Here is a 22,308-nt window from a genome sequence, read left to right on the forward strand (position 1 = left end):
TCCAGTGATAGTAGGAATATTAACCCTACTATATCCGATGGACAAGTGGTTTCATCTACTCAGACAAGTAAATTAGTTTATGCTGAAATACCTAAACCATTGATTTTTTCTGGAGGAGTGGAAGAAAATCCACGAACAGAGGAACCGCAGGATATTACTTTAAAGGACTTATGGTTAGGAATAACTAGAGTTGAAGGGTATCTCAGGGTAACAATGAAACAAATGGGGGATTTTTCTCAGTCAGTTTCTTCTAAATTAGAAAATGTGGATTCTAACTTAGTTTGTTTGGATAAACGATTAAATTCTATTGAAATTCAATGTAATAATTTACAAGCTGTCTCGGTATCAGCTGTTAAAGATTCTACTGTGATACATTCTAAAATTGAATCAATGGAGAATATGAATAGAGTGAAAAATCTCCGCTTGGTCAATTTTACAGTGACTCATTTACTGTCACCTGAAATCTTACTAAGGAAGTTTTTTAAAGAAATACTGGGAATGGCCAATGCGGAGAATTTTCCAATAAATAATTATTACTATATTCCTCCAAAAAAAATTGAATCTGCCCAGGAGGTGGACCATCTGACCACACCAGAGGTAAACTTGACTGAATTCTTGGAAGATACACAGGATGTGATTCAGAGTCGGTCCACCCTGGTAATAACATGTATGAGTGAGATGGATAAGATGTTTATAATTGAAATTTTGTGGGGATTTGGTTAGGATTTTCCCGGATGTATCCAGGACCACTCAAATGAGGAGGAAAGAATTTCTGAAATTGAAGGATAGAGTTTTGGCCCTGGAGGCATCCTTTTACCTTAAATTTCCTTGTAAATGTCTGGTTAAGTTACAAGATATTGAGTATGCCTTTTGGGATCCTATACAATTACAACAATTTTTAGTTCCAAGAGAACAGAAATGAGATTTGTTTCACTTAGCTGAGAATATGAGGAGAATTAATTTAAATAATATCCCACTTTAAGGAATGATTCAAGGTTCTTTAGTTTGAATCGAGAATTATAGTCCTTTATTTTCCTGAATTTATTTGATTTAGAAATAGCAATATGTGCTCCCCATTAATGTGGGCTTAAAAGGAATTATGTATGTATGGTTTGATTATGTATTGTTTTATGTATTTATCCTTTTTTCCTTTGGAATTATTGGATATTGTAAATGTATTCAAAATTCATTAAAAAAAAAAAGTGTCCTCCAATCTGTCTGATGATATGAAGATCTTTATTGTTCAAAACATCTAAATGACACATTCACGATTCAATGACTCGACATGTACATGTTTCGGCCCTCAGGCCTGCCTCAGGAGTCTTAAAAAACGTGATGGATGAGGTACACAGTACTCTGGCACTCAATTGGATCAAACTAAAATGTCAATTATTGAAGAATACCGATCGATAGCATACGGTGTATATGAGATTTGGTATTCTTCAATGATTGACCTTTTAGTCTGATCCAATTGAGTGGCAGAGTACTGTGTACCTCATCCATCACGTTTTTTAAGACTCCTGAGGCAGGCCTGAGGGCCGAAATATGTACATGTCGAGTCATTGAATGTGTCATTTAGATGTTTTGAACAATAAAGATCTTCATATCATTAGATGGATTGGAGGACACTTTTTTAAGTGCACATCTCTCTGATTTGGACAATTCCACTCTGGTTTGTACATAACTTAAAATTTGGAAAATAAACACAAAACACGCTTATATAAATTCAAGAAATGTTTATATCATATTTTCACTTGTGGACAGTTTGTGCTCAGAGACATGGAGGAAAAAGGGGACGGAGTCCCCCAAAAGCCTCACCACCCAATCATTGCAGAACTTCCACTTTACCGGAGTACAACACTGTGCATTAACATCAAAAATGATTATTGTTATGCAACACTTATCTTTTTATGTAAAGTTCTTTGGCCTCGATGTGCCACGTTTCATTATTTCTTCAGGAAGCCAAAAATAGTGTGGTGAAAAGACAGAAAAGTCTTATATAAAGGGTGTCAGTCTCTTGTTGAGCTTACAATTCAGTAGGTAACAACTTCTGCCGCTCTAGATAGAGGCTCTTGTAGTAAGGTTGTAGATGTTCAAATTTGCAGAGTCCGAAGATCAGTCGGACTGCTGAGTTCTGAACCAGTTGTAAATGGGCTATAAGAGATTAGGAACACATTGCTGGTGTGATGTTGCGGTAGTCTAGTGTCGACAGGATCAGAGGCTGTACTAGGATCTAAAATGATTTCCATATCAAAATATTTTGTCAGCACGTCAACCTCTAAGCATTTTCCTATTGCCCCCCAAAAAAAGAGAGAGCATTGAGTTCATGACCCAAGACCTCTCCTAAATTATGCATCCCCCTCCCCACACACAACACAGGTTAATGTAAGACTGTCCTGTGCATTTAACAGCATGGAACGTTACTGATTCTGATTCAATAACTTTATTGGCATGACAATTTTACATATGTTGCAAAGTACTATATTCACTGGTATATAATGAGAAAGAAATCTCCAATCAGGTTACAATTCTTGCCTGGTGGCAGGAAAACAACATTTTGCTGGTATAGCTGTTGTTTCTCTTTTTTTCCCCAGTTTTTCCTCATCATTTTTTCCTGAAAAGCAGGGCTGTGGAGTTGAAGTCAGAAGCGGTTTTGGGTAGAGCTGGAGTTGGTATAAATGTACCAACTCCAACTCCCACTTCAAAATACAGTAAAAGCTTACATTATAATATATGGTAAATTTGGTAATATATGGTAAAGTACTGATAAAAGGATGATGCTGGTAAAAAGACAGAGCTGTGGAGTCAGTACACCAAACCTTCGACTCTAACGCCGACTCCAACTCCAACTCCGACAACTGTGACTCCTCCTGGTATTAGGCTTTACATACATACATAATACCAGAACAAGTCCCACATATACAGTATATATATACTGACAAAACATTTTGATATGGAACTATTTTGGATCCTAGTATAGCCTCTGATCCTTTTGACACTAGACTACTGCAACATCACACTAGCAATTTCTTCCTAATCTCTTATAGGCCATTTACAACTGGTTCAGAACTCAGCGGTCTGACTGATCCGCTATAATAAAACCCTAAGCGCGCATGTGCAGTTGAAACTTCGTGCGGCCGTGATCCCTGATCCGTGGCTCCATGTCACCGCATGCGCAGTAGGAGCCTTCAACGGTTTGCGACACATGCGGGGGTTTCCCAAGCAACGTTTCTGCCCCCATCTCCGATTCTGGCTGACTTCGGACGACGCCTCTCCTTCGCACCCCCGGACCAGCAGTGGCAGCAGCTGTGGGGCATTTGCTAGGCCAGCTCACTTCGATAATGCGAAGCGGGCCGGCCTAGCAAAGCCCCGAAGCTGCCCGGCCTAGCGGATTCTGGACAGTGAGCAGGTAAGGGAGAAGGGGCACTATTGGACAGGGGGGGGAGGTAAAAGGAACTAAGGCTACTGCTGGACAAGGGGAACAGGGAAGGGGTGCTGCTGGACATGGGGGAAGTAAAAGTAAGGGAGAAGGGAAGACAGACAGGGGGGCAGAGAGAAAGAAAGAAAAAAGACAGACAGATAGATAGACAGACAGGGGGCAGCGAGAAGGAAAGAAATGCCTAAGTCTACACATCTATTCTACCACCCGTTAATGTTACAGGCTAAAAAACTAGTATATATATATATATATATATATATATATATATATATATCTATGTGGGACTTGTTCTGGTATTATGTATATAATGCCTAATACCAGCAGGAGTCAGGGTTGACGTTGAAGCCAGAGATAGAGTCAAAGGTTCGGTGTACTGACTCCACAGCTCTATTGGAAAGTCTTTAATTTTCTTTGTTAGTTTTGGGAAATATCTATCTCTGATATCTTAATATTTTTCAGAGAACAATGGAAAGTGCATTTCTGTTTCTACGTCTCCAGCATTGCAATGCTTATAAAGTTTGTCTTAAACGTCTCTATGCAAACTGACTACAATATTTTCTTCCCTTAGTTCTTTTCATTGCTCCTGTTCATCCTTTTGACAGAAGTCGCCTTGGCAGTGCTACTCTTTGTTTATGAAGAAAAGGTACAGTTCATACCATATATTCTTGCATTTCCATGGCATTTTTGCTTTTATAGGGCGATATCAAACTATAGTTACTTGAACATCCCAAAGAACGTAAGGATACCCTTGAATCCAAAGTTCTGCTCCTAAGTGCACCTTCCAACCACATCTCTTGATTGGGCGCAAAACTTGATTCTAGGGCATAAGACCTTTTGTTCTGTGCCCAACTGGTACCCAAGCCTTCTGCTGATTCAGAGGCCTGGAAACACCAGTACAAGTTGTGCTGGAATAAATGGAGTCTTTCCTCATGACAACCAATCCAGTATTTCTCCTGCATCTCTCAGGAGCAGCTTCTTATATTGATCTTTAAGTTCTAAAGGGCACTAAGCTGTATTCTCTTGATTATATAGATTATTGAAGTCATAGAAACATAGAAAATGATGGCAGAATAGGGTCACAGCCCATCAAGTCTGCCCATCCTAATGACCCACCCTCATAACTTCACCCAGCTAGAGATCCCACATGCGTATCCTATTTTTTTCTTAAAATCTGGCACACTGCTGGCCTTAATCACGTGCAGTGGAAGTTCATTCCAATGATCGACCACCCTTTCGGTGAAGAAATACTTCCTGGTGTCACCATGAAATTGCCCGCCCCTGATTTTCAGCGGATGCCCTCTTGTGGTCGAAGGTCCTTTAAGAAAGACCTTAATAAGTAGTTTGTAGCTTTAATCAACATCCTAAGCATCTTACAATGCATATTTTGGACACAGGTTTTGGACACAGGGTAATAATATACACGGTGTCAGGTCAAAAGTGCGCCAGGACAAAGGCATGCCCAGATAATTGAGCGCAGCACGCGCAGCTGCGCCACTCTAAATTACTGTTTTTAGCGCTCCGACGGGGGGGGGGGCGTGGGGGGAACCCCCCCACTTTACTTAATAGACATCGCGCCGCGTTGTGGGGGCGTTGTGGGGGGTGGGGGGGGTTGTAACCCCCCACATTTTACTGAAAACTTCACTTTTTCCCTGTTTTTAGGGAAAAAGTTCAGTTTACAGTAAAATGTGGAGGGTTACAACCCCCCAAACCCCCCATAACGCCGGCGCGATGTCTATTAAGTAAACTGGGGGGGGGGGCTCCCCAACAAAACCCCCATCGGAGCCACTAAAAACTTTAATTTAGAGCGGTGCGGTGGCGTGCGCTGTGCTCAATTGTCGGTGCGCGCTTTTGTCTTTCGCGCCGTTGTCTATGAACCAATATACACACCTAGGCTGTGAAGACACATAGATAACATAAGAACTGCCATCTCCGGATCAGACCTTCGGTCCATCAAGTCCGGCGATCCACACACGCGGAGGTCCAGCCAGGTGTACACCTGGCGTAATTTTTAGTCACCCATATCCCTCTATGCCTCTCGTAAGGAGATGTGCGTCTAGTTTGCTTTTAAATCCTAGAACGGTGGAGTCCGCAATAACCTCCTCTGCATATGTTAAACTTATCCGGAAAAGGCAATACTGTATATGTGTCTTTGTTTACGTTGACTGAAATTCTTGGTATCCTAGGCCCGCCCAGTTCTACCCAGCCCTGCCCCGTTATACGCCAGTCCCGTCCCCAATCCCGCCCTAGCCCCACCCCCCGCGCAGATGCACTCCTGCCTGACAGTGATTCGTTCCAAGCTTTTCAAAAACCAGGACAAAGTGCTGGGTTTTGAAAAGACATCCGGACCCCCGCACATGTCTTCAAAAGAAGGACAAAATCCGGGGAAATCCGGATGTCTAGTAACCCTACACAGACTCAGCAGAAACTACAAAAACTGAGCTCGGGGGTTTTAACTAGAGAATGACACGGTGACAAAATTTGTCACCGTTCCCGAACTCGCGGATAAACGCGGGAAATAATCCCATGTCATTTTCTAGTGCCTATTTCAACCTTGGTCCTTCTACACCAGCATTCTTCAAAGCAAAGCTTGCGGGTCAGTGGTTGTGGCCATTCATACTCCGATCCTTATGGGAGCCAAGGATAATGAAGCCATTGTGACATCACTGATGTGATTGGCTCTTAGGCACTGGTGGAATGAGGCATTATGACATCACAATATCTGCTCTGGATACCAGAGACTGTCATTCTGTAGTATCTGTTTCAACCTCAGTCCTTCTACACCAGCATTCTTCAAAGCAAAGCTTGCGGGTTAGTGGTTGTGCCCAATTATACTCTGATTCTTCCCTCTCTCTTAAAGAATGACATGAAGATGGTTTCCCGCGGTTATCCGCGGGGACGGGAACGGTGATAAATTTTGTCTGAATCATCAACTTTAAATACCATTTCTGGCCCAAAACAGAACACGGCAAACGACCCCACGACAAATGCGCAACGAGAACAGAAAAGTAGGGAAGAGAACATACACATGAACCTGGGATGAAAAAAAAAATGAGTTTATTAAAAGCAATTTTAAAAAACTGTACGCCAGTCAATGTCTTTATTAATCTCTTCAAAACCCGACATGGTCCGTGTTTCGGCTTCAAGGCGGAAGTTTGCCTCAGGGGTACCTTTGATGTTCTAAAAAACATATATATTTGCAAATAAGAACTAAAAGAAAAAAATATGCATATGTATATATTCAAATCACAGTTTATACTTAAAAACTCTTTTTTTAAATTATTTATACTGCTCAGCCTCAGAACCTATTACATATTCAAACGTGAAATGAATTATACATAGGCTGCCATCAGACCATCATTGCAACTATAATGTCTGTTCCACCACAGTCAAGATATAATTCACAAAGCAGAAAATAAATGTCCACTTATCTGCTTGCAGTGGTGTCGATAATGGGTCACGAAACAGGCAGCTGTGTTGAAAGTGCTAGTGCTTGATTAAAACATTCCCAACGCCGTGAAACACACATATACAAGAGGAAATGTGTTAATAAAAATGATAAACAGCCATATATTATACTAAAAAAAACATGCACAATAAGTGGATACCAAAAAAGGACACATTATATACATATGTGTCCTATTTTGGTATCCACTTATTGTGCATGTTTTTTTTTAGTATAATATATGGCTGTTTATCATTTTTATTAACGCATTTCCTCTTGTATATGTGTGTTGATGTCAATGAACAGAGTAAGTTATTAACAGACATACCCAGTAGAGGGCGCAAAAGCATTGGACTTTCAAAAAAGAAAAATACTGAACGACACAAAGAAAAAAGAATACTTAAAAAAAAAGTACCAAAACCACCTTGTGACAAAGAACTATTTTATTTATTTATTTCGATTTTTATCCCGTCCTCCCAGTAGCTCAGAACGGCCTACAAGCAAACATTCACAGTGGAGTACATTTGGACAATACATAGACTATACAGTAGTTTAAGTATAGGTTCAGAATGGAGAAGAGAGGGTAGAAGGAAGGGGGAGTTTAAGGGGGGTGAGGGGGTAGATTGCAGTTGTAATTTTAGTTGAAGAGGAGGGTCTTTACTGCTTTCCGGAAGGTCATCAATGAGTTCTGTAATGTGATTTGCGGGGGGAGTTGGTTCCAGAGTTGGAGGATGAAGTGGCTGTAGGAGCGTTTGCGGGTGGTTTCTGACAGGAGAGACCTTCCTGAGGGGGGATGCATAGACGTTTCTCCATTTCTGAGTGGAGGGGGCAGGTGGGGGTGTACAGGGTTAGCTTGGATTCTAAGTAGGCTGGCGTGGTGGCGTAGATTCTTTTATGCGCTATTACCAGGGCCTTGAAGGCGCAGCGTTGGTTAATTGGAAGCCAGAGCTCTGCGCGGAGGGCTGGGGAGATGGGATTGCGGTAGTTGAGGCTGTGTGGGAAGCGGATTGCTGCATTTTGTACCTGCTGGAGGCGCTTGAGATCTTTTTCGGCTACTCCATTAAATAGGGAGTTGCACCAATCCATCCTAGAGAGGACATTGGCATAGAAGAGTTGGGCTAAGTCAGGTGTGGAGATGTAGGGTTTGGTCCTTCCCAGTTGGAAGTGTTACGAAAGTGTTATAAGTAAAAACGCCAAGTAACAAGCACTCATCAAAAACTCGAATCAAAATAACCATTCTGTGAAAGCAAAACGCATAATTACCTAAGGCCAAAACACCAACAGCTAAGAGCGGTAAGTCTCCTTTTTTCCTTTAGTTTATCACTGGTTTTCTTTCATCTTGGCATTTGAAGGCAATGCCCCTGATCCGCCCGAGCCCCCTTTGCAAATGCTCTTGGAAACCCTCAGGCGCTATCCTATCGATGGGAGTGGAAGTATGTTTTCACACGGTTCTGCTGTTTCTGCCCCGTTTTAGCACCTTGCATCTATTAGAATGTTTTTCCGAGTTGAAAATTTGAGGCAGAAGGAGCACCTAATGTCTGGCACCCCTATATAGAATTCCCCCAAATGTGTGACCGTAACTACCTCCTCCGTGTATATCTGAGTCACAGGACCAGGAACTTACTGAGGGAAGGCTCTGAGCTGGCGCATGCAAGGGGAATTAGCTGCTGCTTTCTGCCAAGGATGATGTAAAGGATTTAAGGGTATTGAGGGAGTGGAATTAAATGCCACCCACTTTAGGCTCAGACCTGATCAGTTTGCATTTTCTTATTTATAATGACTTCCATCTTGCTCTCTGACATGACGTTTTTGATTGAACAGTTGGACGCTCTCATAGAACAGCAACTGAACTCAAGTCTGCAAGAACATATTGGGAAGAATGCATCGGACACATCCATCTGGGGTCGCATTCAGGAAAAAGTGAGTAAAGAAAAATAACCACCACGGTGCGGGGAGAGGCTAATGTAGTAACAGACGATGGCAGATAAGCAGCTGCACTGTCGATTCAGTCTGTCAATGTTGCCAATTTCGTCACACAACCAAAGCGTACACGTTATGCTTTCCTGGTGAGGAGTGGGCCTAGTGGAGCTGCTGCTTCGGCATGCTGGGGTTGTGGGATCAATCCCGGCAGTGCTCCCTGTGTAGGGTTACCAGATTTTCCCAAAGGAAAACCCGGATCCATGGCCACTTTCCCCCCCCAGGCCCGCCCATTTTTGCCTGTCACGCCCCGTCCCCCAGCCCCGCCTCTTAGCCCCACCCCCTTAACTTGTTCGTGTGTCAGGACGGCATCCGCTCATACACAGATGAGAGGCGGTGACGTCACACGTGTGATGTCACCACGTTGCATGCGCGGACGCCGTCCCGACGTCGGAAGCTTTTCAAAACCCGGACAAAATGCCGGGTTTTGAAAAGCCGACCAGAGCCCCGGACATGTCCTCAAAAGGAGGACATGCCTGAGGAAATCCGGACGTCTAGTAACCCTATCCACGTGACCCTGAGTGAGTCACTTAATCTTCCGTTGCCCTGGGCATAAAATAAAGTACCTGTAAATAGGCAAACAGCCTTGAACGTGTAACCACAGAAGGGCGGGATAGAAGTGCCATCCTCTTTCTGTCTTTGCCATTTTTGAGATACAAACCATAGAAGTCTGCCCGGCACCGGCCTTACTTCCTTACCGAAGTCGCCGTCTAGCACGTTAACCCTTCGTTCGATTCCTTGCTCTTTTTTATATAGGTTTCCTTTGTATCACAGTTTTTTTTCTCCACATATATATCTGATTTGTTATTGACATGGGAAAGGGCTTCGGATCTAGGGCTCCTTTCACGAAGCTGCTTAGCGCGTGCAGAATTGCCGCGCGCACTAGCCGCTAACGCCAGCATTGAGCTGGCGTTAGTTCTAGCCGCCTAGCGCGGGTTTAGCGTGTGCTAAAATTCTGCGTGTGCTAAAAACGCTATCGCCGCTTAGCGAAAGGAGCCTTTAATCCATGCCTTTCTTTTTAAAAATTATTTATTTATCATTTTCGTCTCGACACTATCAAGTGTAAACGTGTTCAGAAAGCAAATTGAGCATAAGATTAATACATACAAGGTAATTGCATAAAGAAACAATAAATGCTTAAATTAAGCTCTAGTCCCCAATTATGAGATCCAAGAATTAACTTAACGGAATCAGAAGAAAATTAATAAAGAATACAAGGCTGATCTGGCTGAAATCAGGTTGAAATAATCGCCTCAGTACAGTCTCTAATATCGTCTTCCTGCTCCAGTTGCGATAGTGATAGGAAGTTAACTGGAAAGGTTCAAACATAGTAACATAGTAGATGACGGCAGATAAAGACCCGAATGGTCCATCCAGTCTGCCCAACCTGATTCAATTTAAATTTTTTTTTTTTTTTCTTCTTAGCTATTTCTGGGCGAGAATCCAAAGCTTTACCCGGTACTGTGCTTGGGTTCCAACTGCCGAAATCTCTGTTAAGACTTACTCCAGCCCATCTACACCCTCCCAGCCATTGAAGCCCTCCCCTGCCCATCCTCCTCCAAACGGCCATACATAGACGCAGACCGTACAAGTCTGCCCAGTAACTGGCCTAGTTCAATCTTTAATATTATTTTCTGTTTCTAAATCTTCTGTGTTCATCCCACAATTCAAAGAATACTTACTTTTGAGAAGAATAATGCACAACACATTTACAAGGATGACGTAAATAAAAAGTCGCCCCTAAGGCTAGAACCCCAGGTTTTAACTACAAAAATTATTTCCTACGCTTTTGGGTGTCCCTGGCCAAATCTGGATACATTTGTACTTTTAAACCTAAAAAATCTTTCTGCTTATGTTTAAAGAAATTTAGTTCATGCCTTTCTTAGTAGTTGAAGCCAAGTTACATTCAGATATCCTGGGTGTTTTCTTGTCTCTAGAGGGCTTCGATATAAATTTTTACCTGATGCAAAGGAGTTGGGGGGGGGGAGGGGGGAGTAAGTCACTTTCCCGAGGTCACAAGGAGCTTTAGTGGGATTTGAACCCAATTTCCTAGTTTTATAAACTTGCACGTACTTCACTACAAATTGGCAGCCATTTTCAATCGGGAGCTGCATTGGGCATCACTCCTGTCCCAACGACCCCTAGCCCACAAGGAATTACATAAGAACATTAGAATTGCCACTGCTGGGTCAGACCAGTGGTCCATCATGCCCAACAGTCCGCTCACGCAGCGGCCCTTAGGTCAAAGATCAGTGCCCTAACTGAGACTAGCCTTACCTGCATACGTTCTGGTTCAGCAGGAACTTGTCTAACTTTATCTTGAATCCCTGGAGGGTGTTTTCCTCTATAACAGCCTCCGGAAGAGCGTTCCAGTTTTCCACCATTCTCTGGGTGAAGAAGAACTTACTTATGTTTGTACGGAATCTATCCCCTTTTAGCTTTAGAGAGTGCCTTCTCGTTCTCTCTACCGTGGAGAGGGTGAACAACCTGTCTCTATCTACTAAGTCTATTCCCTTCATTATCTCAAATGTTTCGATCATGTCCCCTCTCAGTCTCCTCTTTTCAAGGGCAAAGAAGCTTAGTTTCTACAAGATGTGTGGGAGAGCCATGTTGGGAGCTAAAAGACTCTTGGGGGGGAGGGTGATCAGATTGGGGGAACTTTTGCCCTTGGTGAAGGGGTAAAGGAAGGAAAGGAGGGGGATCGAATGAGGGACATTTGTCATTGGGGACGAGAGAGAAGGAAGAGGGGGATCGAGGGTGTCATGTCATGTGTTCTGTTGTAGTGGTGTTCCAGAAGGGGGGAAGATTATAATGGAAGGGTTCAGGTGGGAGAGGACATCTTTATATGCTAGACTTCTGCTCAGCAGCTATTTGGATGCTGGTTGATATTCAGCATTGGCAGTCACATAGCTATGTGACCAAAGATAGGAAAGTCTTGAATGCATTTTGGTTGCTTAGTTCTGCAGGTATCGGCAGGTAAAGGTGGTTGATCGATGAGCACTTCATGTGGTACAACAGAGTTTCTCAGCTTTGATCTGGAGACATGCTTAACCAGTTGGGTTTTCAGGATACCATAATACATGAAAGCTCACAGTGGCACTCCTGAAAAGCCAAGCATTTCAGGCGGTCCTCAAAGGCGAGTTGAGCATCGTTGTTTCCAGAAGGTCAGTGGATTATGCCCCTGTCCAGTGCTTGATATTTTTTAATGCCTTTTTCATTTTAGCTGAAATGTTGTGGTGTGAAGAAAGTCGAGGATTGGAAACAATCGGTGCCAAAATCCTGCGAAGAAACCCCTGGCCATTACTTCAAGGAAGTAAGTACAAAGCGATGCATGCATGCCAATTAGGCATAATATCGACAGCACTCTGTAACACTTTTACAAAGCAGCATAAAACTGAAAAAAGGAAACTAATGGCAAATGAAATCATTAATTAAAAAGGAACACAAAAAAACCTGACTTAGATGAAGAGCACAAGGTCATGCTTACATAGTAACATAGTAGATGATGGCAGATAAAGACCCGAATGGTCCATCCAGTCTGCCCAACCTGATTCAATTTAATTTTTTTTTTTTTTCTTCTTAGCTATTTCTGGGCGAGAATCCAAAGCTTTATCCGGTACTGTGCTTGGGTTCCAAATGCCGAAATCTCTGTTAAGACTTACTCCAGCCCATCTACACCCTCCCAGCCATTGAAGCCCTCCCCTGCCCATCCTCCACCAAACGGCCATACACAGATACAGACCGTACAAGTCTGCCCACTACTGGCCTTAGTTCAATCTTTAATATTATTTTCTGATTCTAGATCCTCTGTGTTCATCACACGCTTCTTTGAACTCAGTCACCGTTTTACTCTCCACCACCTCTCTCGGGAGTGCATTCCAGGCATCCACCACCCTCTCCGTAAAGTAGAATTTCCTAACATTGCCCCTGAATCTACCACCCCTCAACCTCAAGTTATATCCTCTATGTTTGGCTTCTAGCACAGGTTGGGCCACAGGGGTCAAGGCTGGACCAATATTTTACCCAACACAGAGCTTGGGGGGCGGAGTCAGAGATTGGTTTATTAGGCCCCTGTGAGGCTGCCCCTAGTGGTTGGTATGTATCTTTAGCAGCTCAGACTGGGCTGACTGGACAGGTCAATTGATCTTTCACTGTTCCCGTGTAACAAGACTATTAAATTCACAAGGCACCCAAATTTAAGCACCTATAAAATGAAGCCAAGCAGGACAAAGTAGGGGGGAGAAGTTAGACACCCAGCACTAATTTTGAGCTAGGAAGCAGAGATTATAAGCAACATATTTTTGTGTTTCAGCTTTCTCCCTTGAAATCTGTGCTGCACAATGTATCCAAAATATGTTTTCCATGAAAACTTTAGCAAAAGGGAGAAACAAAAATATAAAAGAAGCATGGTTTCAGGTCATTTCAATTTTTCTACTGAAAATGCTGCACCTGGGTAGACATGAGTGCCACAAATTAGAAGATGCTAATCTGAGGTCATCCTTGATTGTATCGATATAGATTAGATTACAATTCAATGTATACACATGGCTTATAGATGTTCTCTGTAGAATAGCAAGAACAGGTGTACAAAAAATAGATGAACATTCTGGATGGTATATTTGGTGTCTGCAAATCTGTGATTCTTCTCCGTTTTTTTTTTTTTTTTTTGCTTTGATGCAGAAAAGGTTAGCCGGGCGATGAGGCGTGAAAGAGTTTGCACTTGCTATTATTTTAAACCTTTCCATGTGGCACTTTCCAAAGATAATACACTTATAGAAACCTCATTCAACACTATAAATACTGTTCTAGAGCAATCTGGAAAGACAGATAGAAGGACCTAGAAAGAGGTTCTAGATACCTCTAAAGGCCATCGTAGGTGACCCACTCAGAGCCGATACCTGGGCTGTTCACCAACCCGGGTAGTTAGCAGAAGATAGCTGGCTACGTGCTACTTGGCTGGCTAATCAAATATCAGCCGCATAGTCATGAGCGGCTACACAAGCCTTGGGCATGGTGTAAGATCTCGCACCTATATTTAGACGCAACACTGCAAACTTACGCTAGTATTCTAAAAGGGCAAGTCTCCGTGGAACTGTCGTTTTAGAATTCACACTCAGCGTGCATCTTCTCGGCACCTAAATTTTGGCACATTTCTAGATTTTTTTTCCCTCTATAGCATAGACCCTTTAACCCTTTAATTGGCAGATGGTGAAACGGCTGCTTTATGTAACTTGATGTTGAATGGGAGCAACAGTGCCAAGTAACAAGCATTTGGAGGTGCAGAACTCCCATAAGAGCCACAGAAAACACATGTTGCTTCTGAGCAACATTGGCGAATAAAGAGTTAAGAAAATAATAATAATAACTTTATTTTTGTATACCGCCATACCCCGAAGAGTTCTAGGCGGTTCACATTAGTTAGACAGAGATTACAAGAGGTTACATATCAAATTGATCGTAGAGTTGTGAACAGCAGGGAGAGAAGTGGGGGGGAGAGGAGGGGGACGGGGGAGGGGAGTAGATCAGACGGGGGGGGGATATAAAAGGGGCATTAAGGGTCTTGGTCTCGAAATAGGTGAGTTTTGAGTAGTTTTCTAAAGTCGAGGTAGTTGTAGGCCTTGAGGACCATTTGGGCTAGCCAAGGGTTTAGTTGGCATGCTATTAGCAACATTTATTTTAAATGAAAGAAATGTTTTCTGGCAGCTCCTTCCTTAGGTCCAACAATTTTGTCAATCCATTTTTCACCGCACGAGCTTACACTGGTCACTCTGTCACACTTATCTTACACTGTACATTTGAACTGGTCTTGTCTACAAGGATCCCCATCTCTATCAACTTTCCATGCTTTGTCCCAAATACCCTTTGTTGTTGTCCAGTAAGTGACATTTATCATAAAAGCAGTGGTGTAGCAAGATAACTTGGCATCCAGGACAGAGGCGCCCTGCATCACCATGCTGAATACCCCCCTAATACACTCTTCCCTGCCACTCTGGAATTGCCAGGCTCCATGTTCCTCTTCAAATCTTTGCCAGCAGCAAGCAGGCTCTCCTACCCGCTGTTCACACTGGCTGAGCCTTCCTTCTGACATCATTTCCTGGTTCCAGGAACAGGAAGTGACATCAGAGGGCGAGATGAAGCTTGCGCAAGCAGAGGATAGGAGAACCTGTTCGCTGCCAGCAAAGATTAGAAGAGTTAGGGAGAGGGAGTGCCTTACTGAGACACCTCCCATCACTGGGGGGGGGGAGAGAAGAGGTGCTGGTACCCTCACCAAGTCAACGCTTAGGATGTTCCACCCCCCTCCCTTACTAAACCCCCGTATTTTAAAAAAAATCTCTAACCTGTGTATATCATGTCTCAAGTGTGTTATGAAGAAGGAGGAGCTTCTGTCCATTTTCATGTCTTCTTTTTTTTTCCTAGGGTTGCTACTCGAAAGTGAAAGCATGGTTTGAATCCAATTTCATCCATGTAGGCATAACAACCATCATTATTTCTATTATCCAGGTAAATTATTTCTGATATTATAAGAGAAACAGCAGAGAACTTTTCTGAGATTCCGAGTCAGGTTTAAAGACTGACCAGATCACATGAAGCAGGGTAACTCTAAAATTGAGGTACTTGCATGTACACGCCCTTTGCATGCTTAAATATATAGAACATTAGCATGTGCCCAGAAATCAAACCCAAGCTCCCAACTACACTGCCAATTAGCCAGTCCGGAAACAATTGTTTGCTTAACATTTTGCGCAGGGAAGTGATAGCAAAACTGGCCTACTGACTTTACAGGCAGTCAGAATTTCAGGATACCCCAAGATATATGCATAAGACAATTTTGCATATATTTTCATTTTGAATAGCCTATCTACGGGATCAACCACTGGCATGCAAATCTTGGCGGGAATTGTAGAATATTTTGCATTAATCTCAAATCTGGCTCGTGCAAACCACTTCCTATTGTAATACATTGTTTGATTGCTGTATTCACAAGATTGTCTGGAGAGATGACCATTTGTTACGATTCATTGAGAAAGCGCCTCAGACATCCAGAAAGATGTCAACTTGACTCAGGATTCTAGTGGGTGCTGTCTTTTTCTGGACCCCAGCCACTCACTGGGTGTCTTTGCAGATCTAGGCCCTCAAAAGTCTCTTCACACGGCAGATGTTCTTTGTCATACTATGGTTGCTCTGTACACACACTATTAATGGAAGGAATTTTGTTATTTCAGGTGCTGGGGATGTCATTTTCTTTGACCCTCTACTGTCAGATTGCAAAAATGGCAGATAACTGAAGACCGTTACAAACTCCGGAGTACAACGAAGAAAAAGGCAATATATTCTCCACTTAGACAACTGCTGCCAAGTTCCTTATAGACATGTTTGGCCACATAAACCTCTAACTCCCAAGATGAAGGAAGACTCTACTCGTTTCGACGCAATCTTTGAGAGTCCCTGGAATAATATTAAGACCAATAATTTAGCACTAAGAACTCTTTTGCTACTTCAGGATCATTTAATGAAGGTTAGGTCGATGTCCCCAGAACATATAGCATTTGCTAACCTTTTATAAATAAACCCCAATGTGTAATATTGTTGATATCATTTCAACAAAATGGCTCCCTGCGTGTTAGCTGAATTAAATGCTAACAGTTCACATCATCTTGATAAGAGAAAATAGCAAGTTTTATTGTTGCACAGTTTTGTTCCTATTGCCGTCTATACGCTGAGCTGGCAGCAGGTGTTCTGAAACAGATTATTTTATATTTGAATACAAGCATATATTCTTTTATCTTCTGTAACGTGCACATGAGCGTGAAATTTTAACAGCTTTCCTTTCAGGTTCCTAGAATACACTTTCCACAAACAGAACTTTAGAAAAGAAGATGATAGCTGAAGGTGATTGCAGCTGTTCTCTTTGTATTTCATGTGCAGAGCTCGAGAAAACTCTACTGAAACTTTGCAGGCCTTGGCACCTTTTGTTGGCCCCAACTTAAGAGCTATCAAAAGCTAGTTTAGTTCAGGAGCTTTTACAAATATGCATGACCCTTCTTCAGGTTGCATCCTCTTCGTTCAATAGTTCCCATGATGGGACAATGAAACAAAACAGTCTACAAAAGAATTCAGTCTGTTGAAGAAGCATCCAACTGTTGACTTTGTCCATGAAATATCAGAGGAAGTGAGAAGTTTCTAGAGGTGCTGATGTTTGTCCTCTAGCGGTTTCTCAGATCCGGGATAATTACTTTTTAAATAGTGCTTTAGTTTTGATTCTGTAGTCATTCCAACCTTTATCAGTTTCATATTTATCTGCCTCCTTCATCTTGAAAACGTTCATCACGGGCTACATCAAACCTCTTCTGATGGAGGAGATATTGCGCCCTTCTATCTCCAGGCAGCTGATACTGACCTCATGTAGAAGTGAGAGGTTGAAGAAGACCCAAAAGGACAGCTCTTTACTTGCCCCTTTCCAGCAGGATGGAGGAAGTAGAGTGGAAGGCTCACAGGAGCAGTTGGGAGGAACGATTCACTCAGGCTTACTAGATTGATTGCAAATAATTAACTCCAGACCTGCTCAGAGATACAGTAGAAGTGTTGAAGGCCAAAAGGCTTCCTTAAATTTGAGATTGTGATACTACTCAGACCATTTCTGTAAAAGGCTGATTGAGAAACATAAAACAGGCTTGATTACTGTAATATGGCTTTAACCAGGCTTCTAAATGATTCAAAACAGACAGACAGATTGTGAGCCCACCAGGACAGACAAGGAAAAAAGCTTGAGGACCTGATTACATTCATTGTAAACCGTTCTGAGCTCCCCTGGGAGAATGGTATAGAAAATTAAATACATAAATAAATAATGCAAACATTAGCACATAATCTGAAAAAAAAAGTTTTTTAAAAGCCATAAATAGTGCCTCAGTAAATCTGAGCTTAGCGTGTGGAAAACTCCTGCATTAGAACACGCTAAGCCCAGATTTCAGTGCATCTTGGCAAAACGGCCTCAGTATTAGTAAATAGGATCCACTGCTTAAAACAGGGCCTGTAGTCCACAGATGGGTTAATGCATGTCACCGTAAATTCAGTCTAGGATTGCTTTAATTCGTTTTATGAGAGGACAGAAGAATTTCTATCGGCAAACTATTTATTCTTTATCTGTCCATTGCTATAACCTTTGTTAAGAATAAGAAGCCAATAGAGCAAGGATTATTGCTGATGGGCGACACTGAATCCTATCCCGCTGCTCCTACTTTTTGGATACACTGCTGTCATTTTATCTACATTGTTGGACTTCTCTCTGTTACATTTCACTGGAGTTTGTCATTTATCTTTGATAGATTATTTCCATAAAGATGTGGATTTTTATGTAAAAACAATAATGCTATTTTTTTCTCATTTTTATATTGTTTTTATGGTATGCTTTTTAATTTATGTTGGGAGTTTCAACTCCTAAAAAGCCATCCAAATTCAGAAATGAAAGTGGTGCATGCCCAGACTGCTTAAGAGCAGGTGTTCTCAACCCCATTCCACAAAACACACTCAGCCAGCCTGGTTTTCAAGATAACCAAAATACCCTCCCCTTTCCAATCATAGAAGGTCTTTTAGTAAGGCGTGCTTACCGATTTAGCGCACGCTAAATATTAACGTGTCCACAGAATATAATGGGCGCTAGCTAATTCAGTGCACGCTAAATCGGCTAGCATACCTTGGTAAAAGACCCCCATAGGTTTAAAAGCCTCCCTTTAAAAAAATAAAATAAAATTCTTCAATTATGGTAATCTACCGGTATTTCAATTGGTCTTTACAGAATAGAGCACTGAGTCTTATGCACAAAATTATTCAGTTCTGAGAATTTTGGGATTGGCACGTGGGATCTCTTCGGGGAGGGAGTTAGGGGGTGGGACATTGGTATGGGCAGACTAGATGGGCCTTGGCCCTTTTCTGCCGTCAGTTTCTATGTTTCTAATTCACTTATCTTTAAAAGTGCTTTTATCCAACATCAGAAAGCAGGTGTGCAGGAGGTATTCTCAAAACGTACATCTAAGTCCGATTTGGACGAACCTTCCAAAACCCAGCAGTTTGGGTTTTGGAAAGCCCCGACAAGCCCCGGACGCATCCGCGCATGCTCCAGGCCCCCCAGACGCGGCCGGAGCTTGTTAGGGAAGACGAGAGGAGGATTGAGGGGGGCGGGGCTGGAGGCAGAACAAGGCAGGGCAATGTGTGTGTCCAGAGGTTTGCGGCCCCCAAAAATGGTAACTCTAAGAAAAGGAGAGGTCCCAAGATAGAGCCTTGAGGTACACCAATTGACAATGGGATAGTAGCGGAGGCTGACCCCTCATGGCATACACTGAAAATGCGATGGGAGAGACAGGAAGAAAACCAGGAGAGAACAGAGCCCTGGAATCCCGGCAAGGATTTCTAACAACTAGAAATCACCTTCCTTTCAAAGCAGCTATTCCAACTATTCACCTGTGAGAAAATAATTTTCTATAAATAAACTATTGTGCAGAAAAAATAGACACTTGAGAAAAAAAAAAAGAATCTGGTTTTCTCCATGATGATGGGGTAATGGAATGGTGCATCTTTTTTTTTATATATATATATAAATTATTTATTCATTTTTAAACTTGCAACAAGTGATTTATAATACAATCATATACACTCTAATATCACTTTTTAATCACACATATATTGAATCATAATATAATTCCTCCCTCCAATATAACATTATTATTTCATATAATTTAAAATGAAAACCCACCCTCCCCCCACCCTATACTTCAATAATAAAAGGGGAAGAAATAATTATTAAATACCATCAGTCCTTACAGTAATTTTTTAATGGCTCCCAAACATCAATAAATTTTTTATAACGTCCCTGCTGAATAGCTAATATTTTCTCCATTCTAAAAATATGGCACAATGAATTCCACCGGTACATCTGAAACTCCTTATTGCAGAAAGAAGCCACAGCTGAGCAGTTGCTGGGTGATGAAAGTCACGGGCGGCCTTTGGTGATGTGATGCCTGCTTTGAAACCCAGGGTCAAAGAGACAGCTGGTGTCTGCTGTCAAATTTAAGAATGAAAACCGAACACGTGAAAGTCTTTTCAGGGATAGGAACATGCCAGATGAAAGAGAGCTTGTCACAACTCAAAACAAACCCAGCCAAGCAATTACATTAAGTGCACCCAACCTCCTTCGTACTTCAGAGGACATATAATCTGTGTCATTCATGGTGGCCCCACAGAAAGTTCCAGCAGCGCCTTCTCTATCCAGCAAAACTCCCTAAATATATTGGTGATTGCTGGATCGCATTTATGTGTTTTGTGGCTCCTAAGATGTAGCATTTAAAAGCTCTCTTTGATTAAGCAGGAAGTAAATTTTAGGCTGAATAGTTAGTTTTCCATGCAAGTGAAATATGAGACCCCTTGTAATGTGAGGCCCCAAACTGTAGCTAGTCTTAACTTACACTTAAATCCAGCCCTGGGTCCTTGCCTAGAGGAGAGCCTGTTTTCTATCACTCTTTTAATGAATTGTTCTTTTTCTGGATAAATCTCCAATAAGGTTCCTGAATAAGAAACTCCAACATAGGTAGGGTTTTTTTTGTTACATAGAGCTTTTTGGACCCCAGTTAGATTACAAAAATTAAATAGTTCCTTGTCCAATAGGTGCTGGCATTGTAAATTGGAGGTAGGGACTTTGGATCATCTTTTATTCTACTGTCCCCATATCTTAGCCTTTTGGAACGCAATCTGGGATCAAATAAATTGTTTATTGGAAAACCATGTAGCGTTATCTTATGATACTGTGATATTTGGAATGTCTATGAGAAAAAAGAGTCAGATATCATCGTGTAATAATATACTTTTAATGATCATGACTGGAGTTGCCATCCAACATATTACTAATAATTGGAAAGATCATACTAGGTTGAATTTTAATTTTTGGTGGAATTCATTATGTCACATTTATAGAATGGAAAGATCACTAGCGATACAAAATGGAAATTATAATAATTTTATTAAAATTTGGGAGCCATTAACGTCTTTTTGTCATGATTAAATGCCATTTTTCTATTAGTTATACACCATATAGTATTGGGAGGGGGGAGGGATACAAATATAGGTTTCTTATTATGAATGAAGGGCTTTGAGGGAGGGTGGGGAGAGGGTTACATTTGTATGTTTAGATTATAATGATAAGATATGCAAGTGCTCTGATTAATTGTGTTTATTATGATTGTTGTACACTTGATGAAAGTTTTAAAAATGAATAAAGAATTATTAAAAAAAAAAAAAACAACAACCCACAAAACAACATAGGTAGGGTTAGCAGAGGTCCGGATTTCCCCGGACGGCTTTTCATAACCCGGCACTTTGTCTGGGTTTTGAAAAGCTTTCCTTTGTGCAGGAGGGAATCCGCGCACGCACGGATGTCCTGCCCGACGAGAGCAGGCAGCGGGAGGTGGGATCAGGGAGCATGACGGGGTGGAACTGGGGCAGGGATGGGTGGGCCTGGGCGGGCCCGGGGGGGCGGGACTTAGGGTCCAGATTTTCCAGACAGAAAATCTGGTAGCCCTAATCATAGGACAGAGAAGACTATTGGCACTTTGTCCGGGTTTTGAAAAGCCTCCTCTACATCGCGTCAGGCTAATTTTCTCCTGCCCGATGCCATTTTTCAACTTTTAGAATTGGGCAGAATTCACTATCAGACCCCTGATGAAGCCCGTAATTGGGTGAAACGGGGCCCGTTGGGTTGTGAATCGCAACAGAACTGAGCACCGGCAGTAACAACACATGACTAAAAGCTAAGTGCCGGTTCTTTAGTTGCGATTTAGTTTGAAATATTTAAGTATCTTAGCACTTTGCATTGCACATGAAAATTGAAAAAATAATAACTCTATAGCTCGATGAAAGATACCTTCCTCCTGCATTTGTTGGTTTAAAACACTTTGAAAAACCACCGCAGGCATCTGAGAGCTTAAGAGATCACTTAGGTCTATACTGGTGACAACATCATTAACCCCATTCAATGGCACCCGACACTTTGTTCGCTCCTCCCCCATTCCAGCCGGGGAGAGCAGACGGAGGAGGGCTGCAGTCCGGCCATCGGACCAACGGTCGGCTCGGGGGCCCGTTCAAGCGGGGCACCCGACACTGTCTTCGCTCCTCCCCCATTCCAGCAGGGGAGAACCGACAAAGGAGGGCTGCAGTCCGGCCATCGGACCAACGGTCGGCTCGGGGGCCCGTTCCAGCGGGGCACCCGACACTGTCTTCGCTCCTCCCCCATTCCAGCAGGGGAGAGCCGACGGAGGAGGGCTGCAGTCCGGCCATCGGACCAACGGTCGGCTCGGGGGCCCGTTCTAGCTGGACTTCAGTTTTGACTGTTTTGATTTTATTTTCACTTCTTTTTAGTTTATGCTATATTTTTTTTAATCTCACTTATTGTTTTACCACTTGT

At 42.4% G+C, this 22,308-nt stretch overlaps 1 protein-coding gene across 2 annotated transcripts in view; it reads left to right on the forward strand.

The window, feature by feature from the left end:
• CD53 (CD53 molecule) overlaps positions 1-16,641 on the forward strand; it is a 30,579-nt gene extending 13,938 nt beyond the window's left edge. For both annotated transcript variants that reach the window (XM_033918963.1, XM_033918962.1), the window contains 5 exons: positions 4,008-4,082; positions 8,703-8,801; positions 12,082-12,171; positions 15,276-15,359; positions 16,082-16,641. In XM_033918963.1, coding sequence (XP_033774854.1) covers positions 4,008-4,082; positions 8,703-8,801; positions 12,082-12,171; positions 15,276-15,359; positions 16,082-16,144 — 411 coding nt within the window. In that variant the 3' untranslated portion in view covers positions 16,145-16,641. The remainder of the gene's footprint in view (positions 1-4,007; positions 4,083-8,702; positions 8,802-12,081; positions 12,172-15,275; positions 15,360-16,081) is intronic.
• The last annotated feature ends 5,667 nt before the right edge of the window (positions 16,642-22,308 follow it).

The sequence above is a fragment of the Geotrypetes seraphini genome, chromosome 13, assembly GCF_902459505.1.
Source record: "Geotrypetes seraphini chromosome 13, aGeoSer1.1, whole genome shotgun sequence".
Lineage (NCBI taxonomy): Eukaryota > Metazoa > Chordata > Amphibia > Gymnophiona > Dermophiidae > Geotrypetes > Geotrypetes seraphini.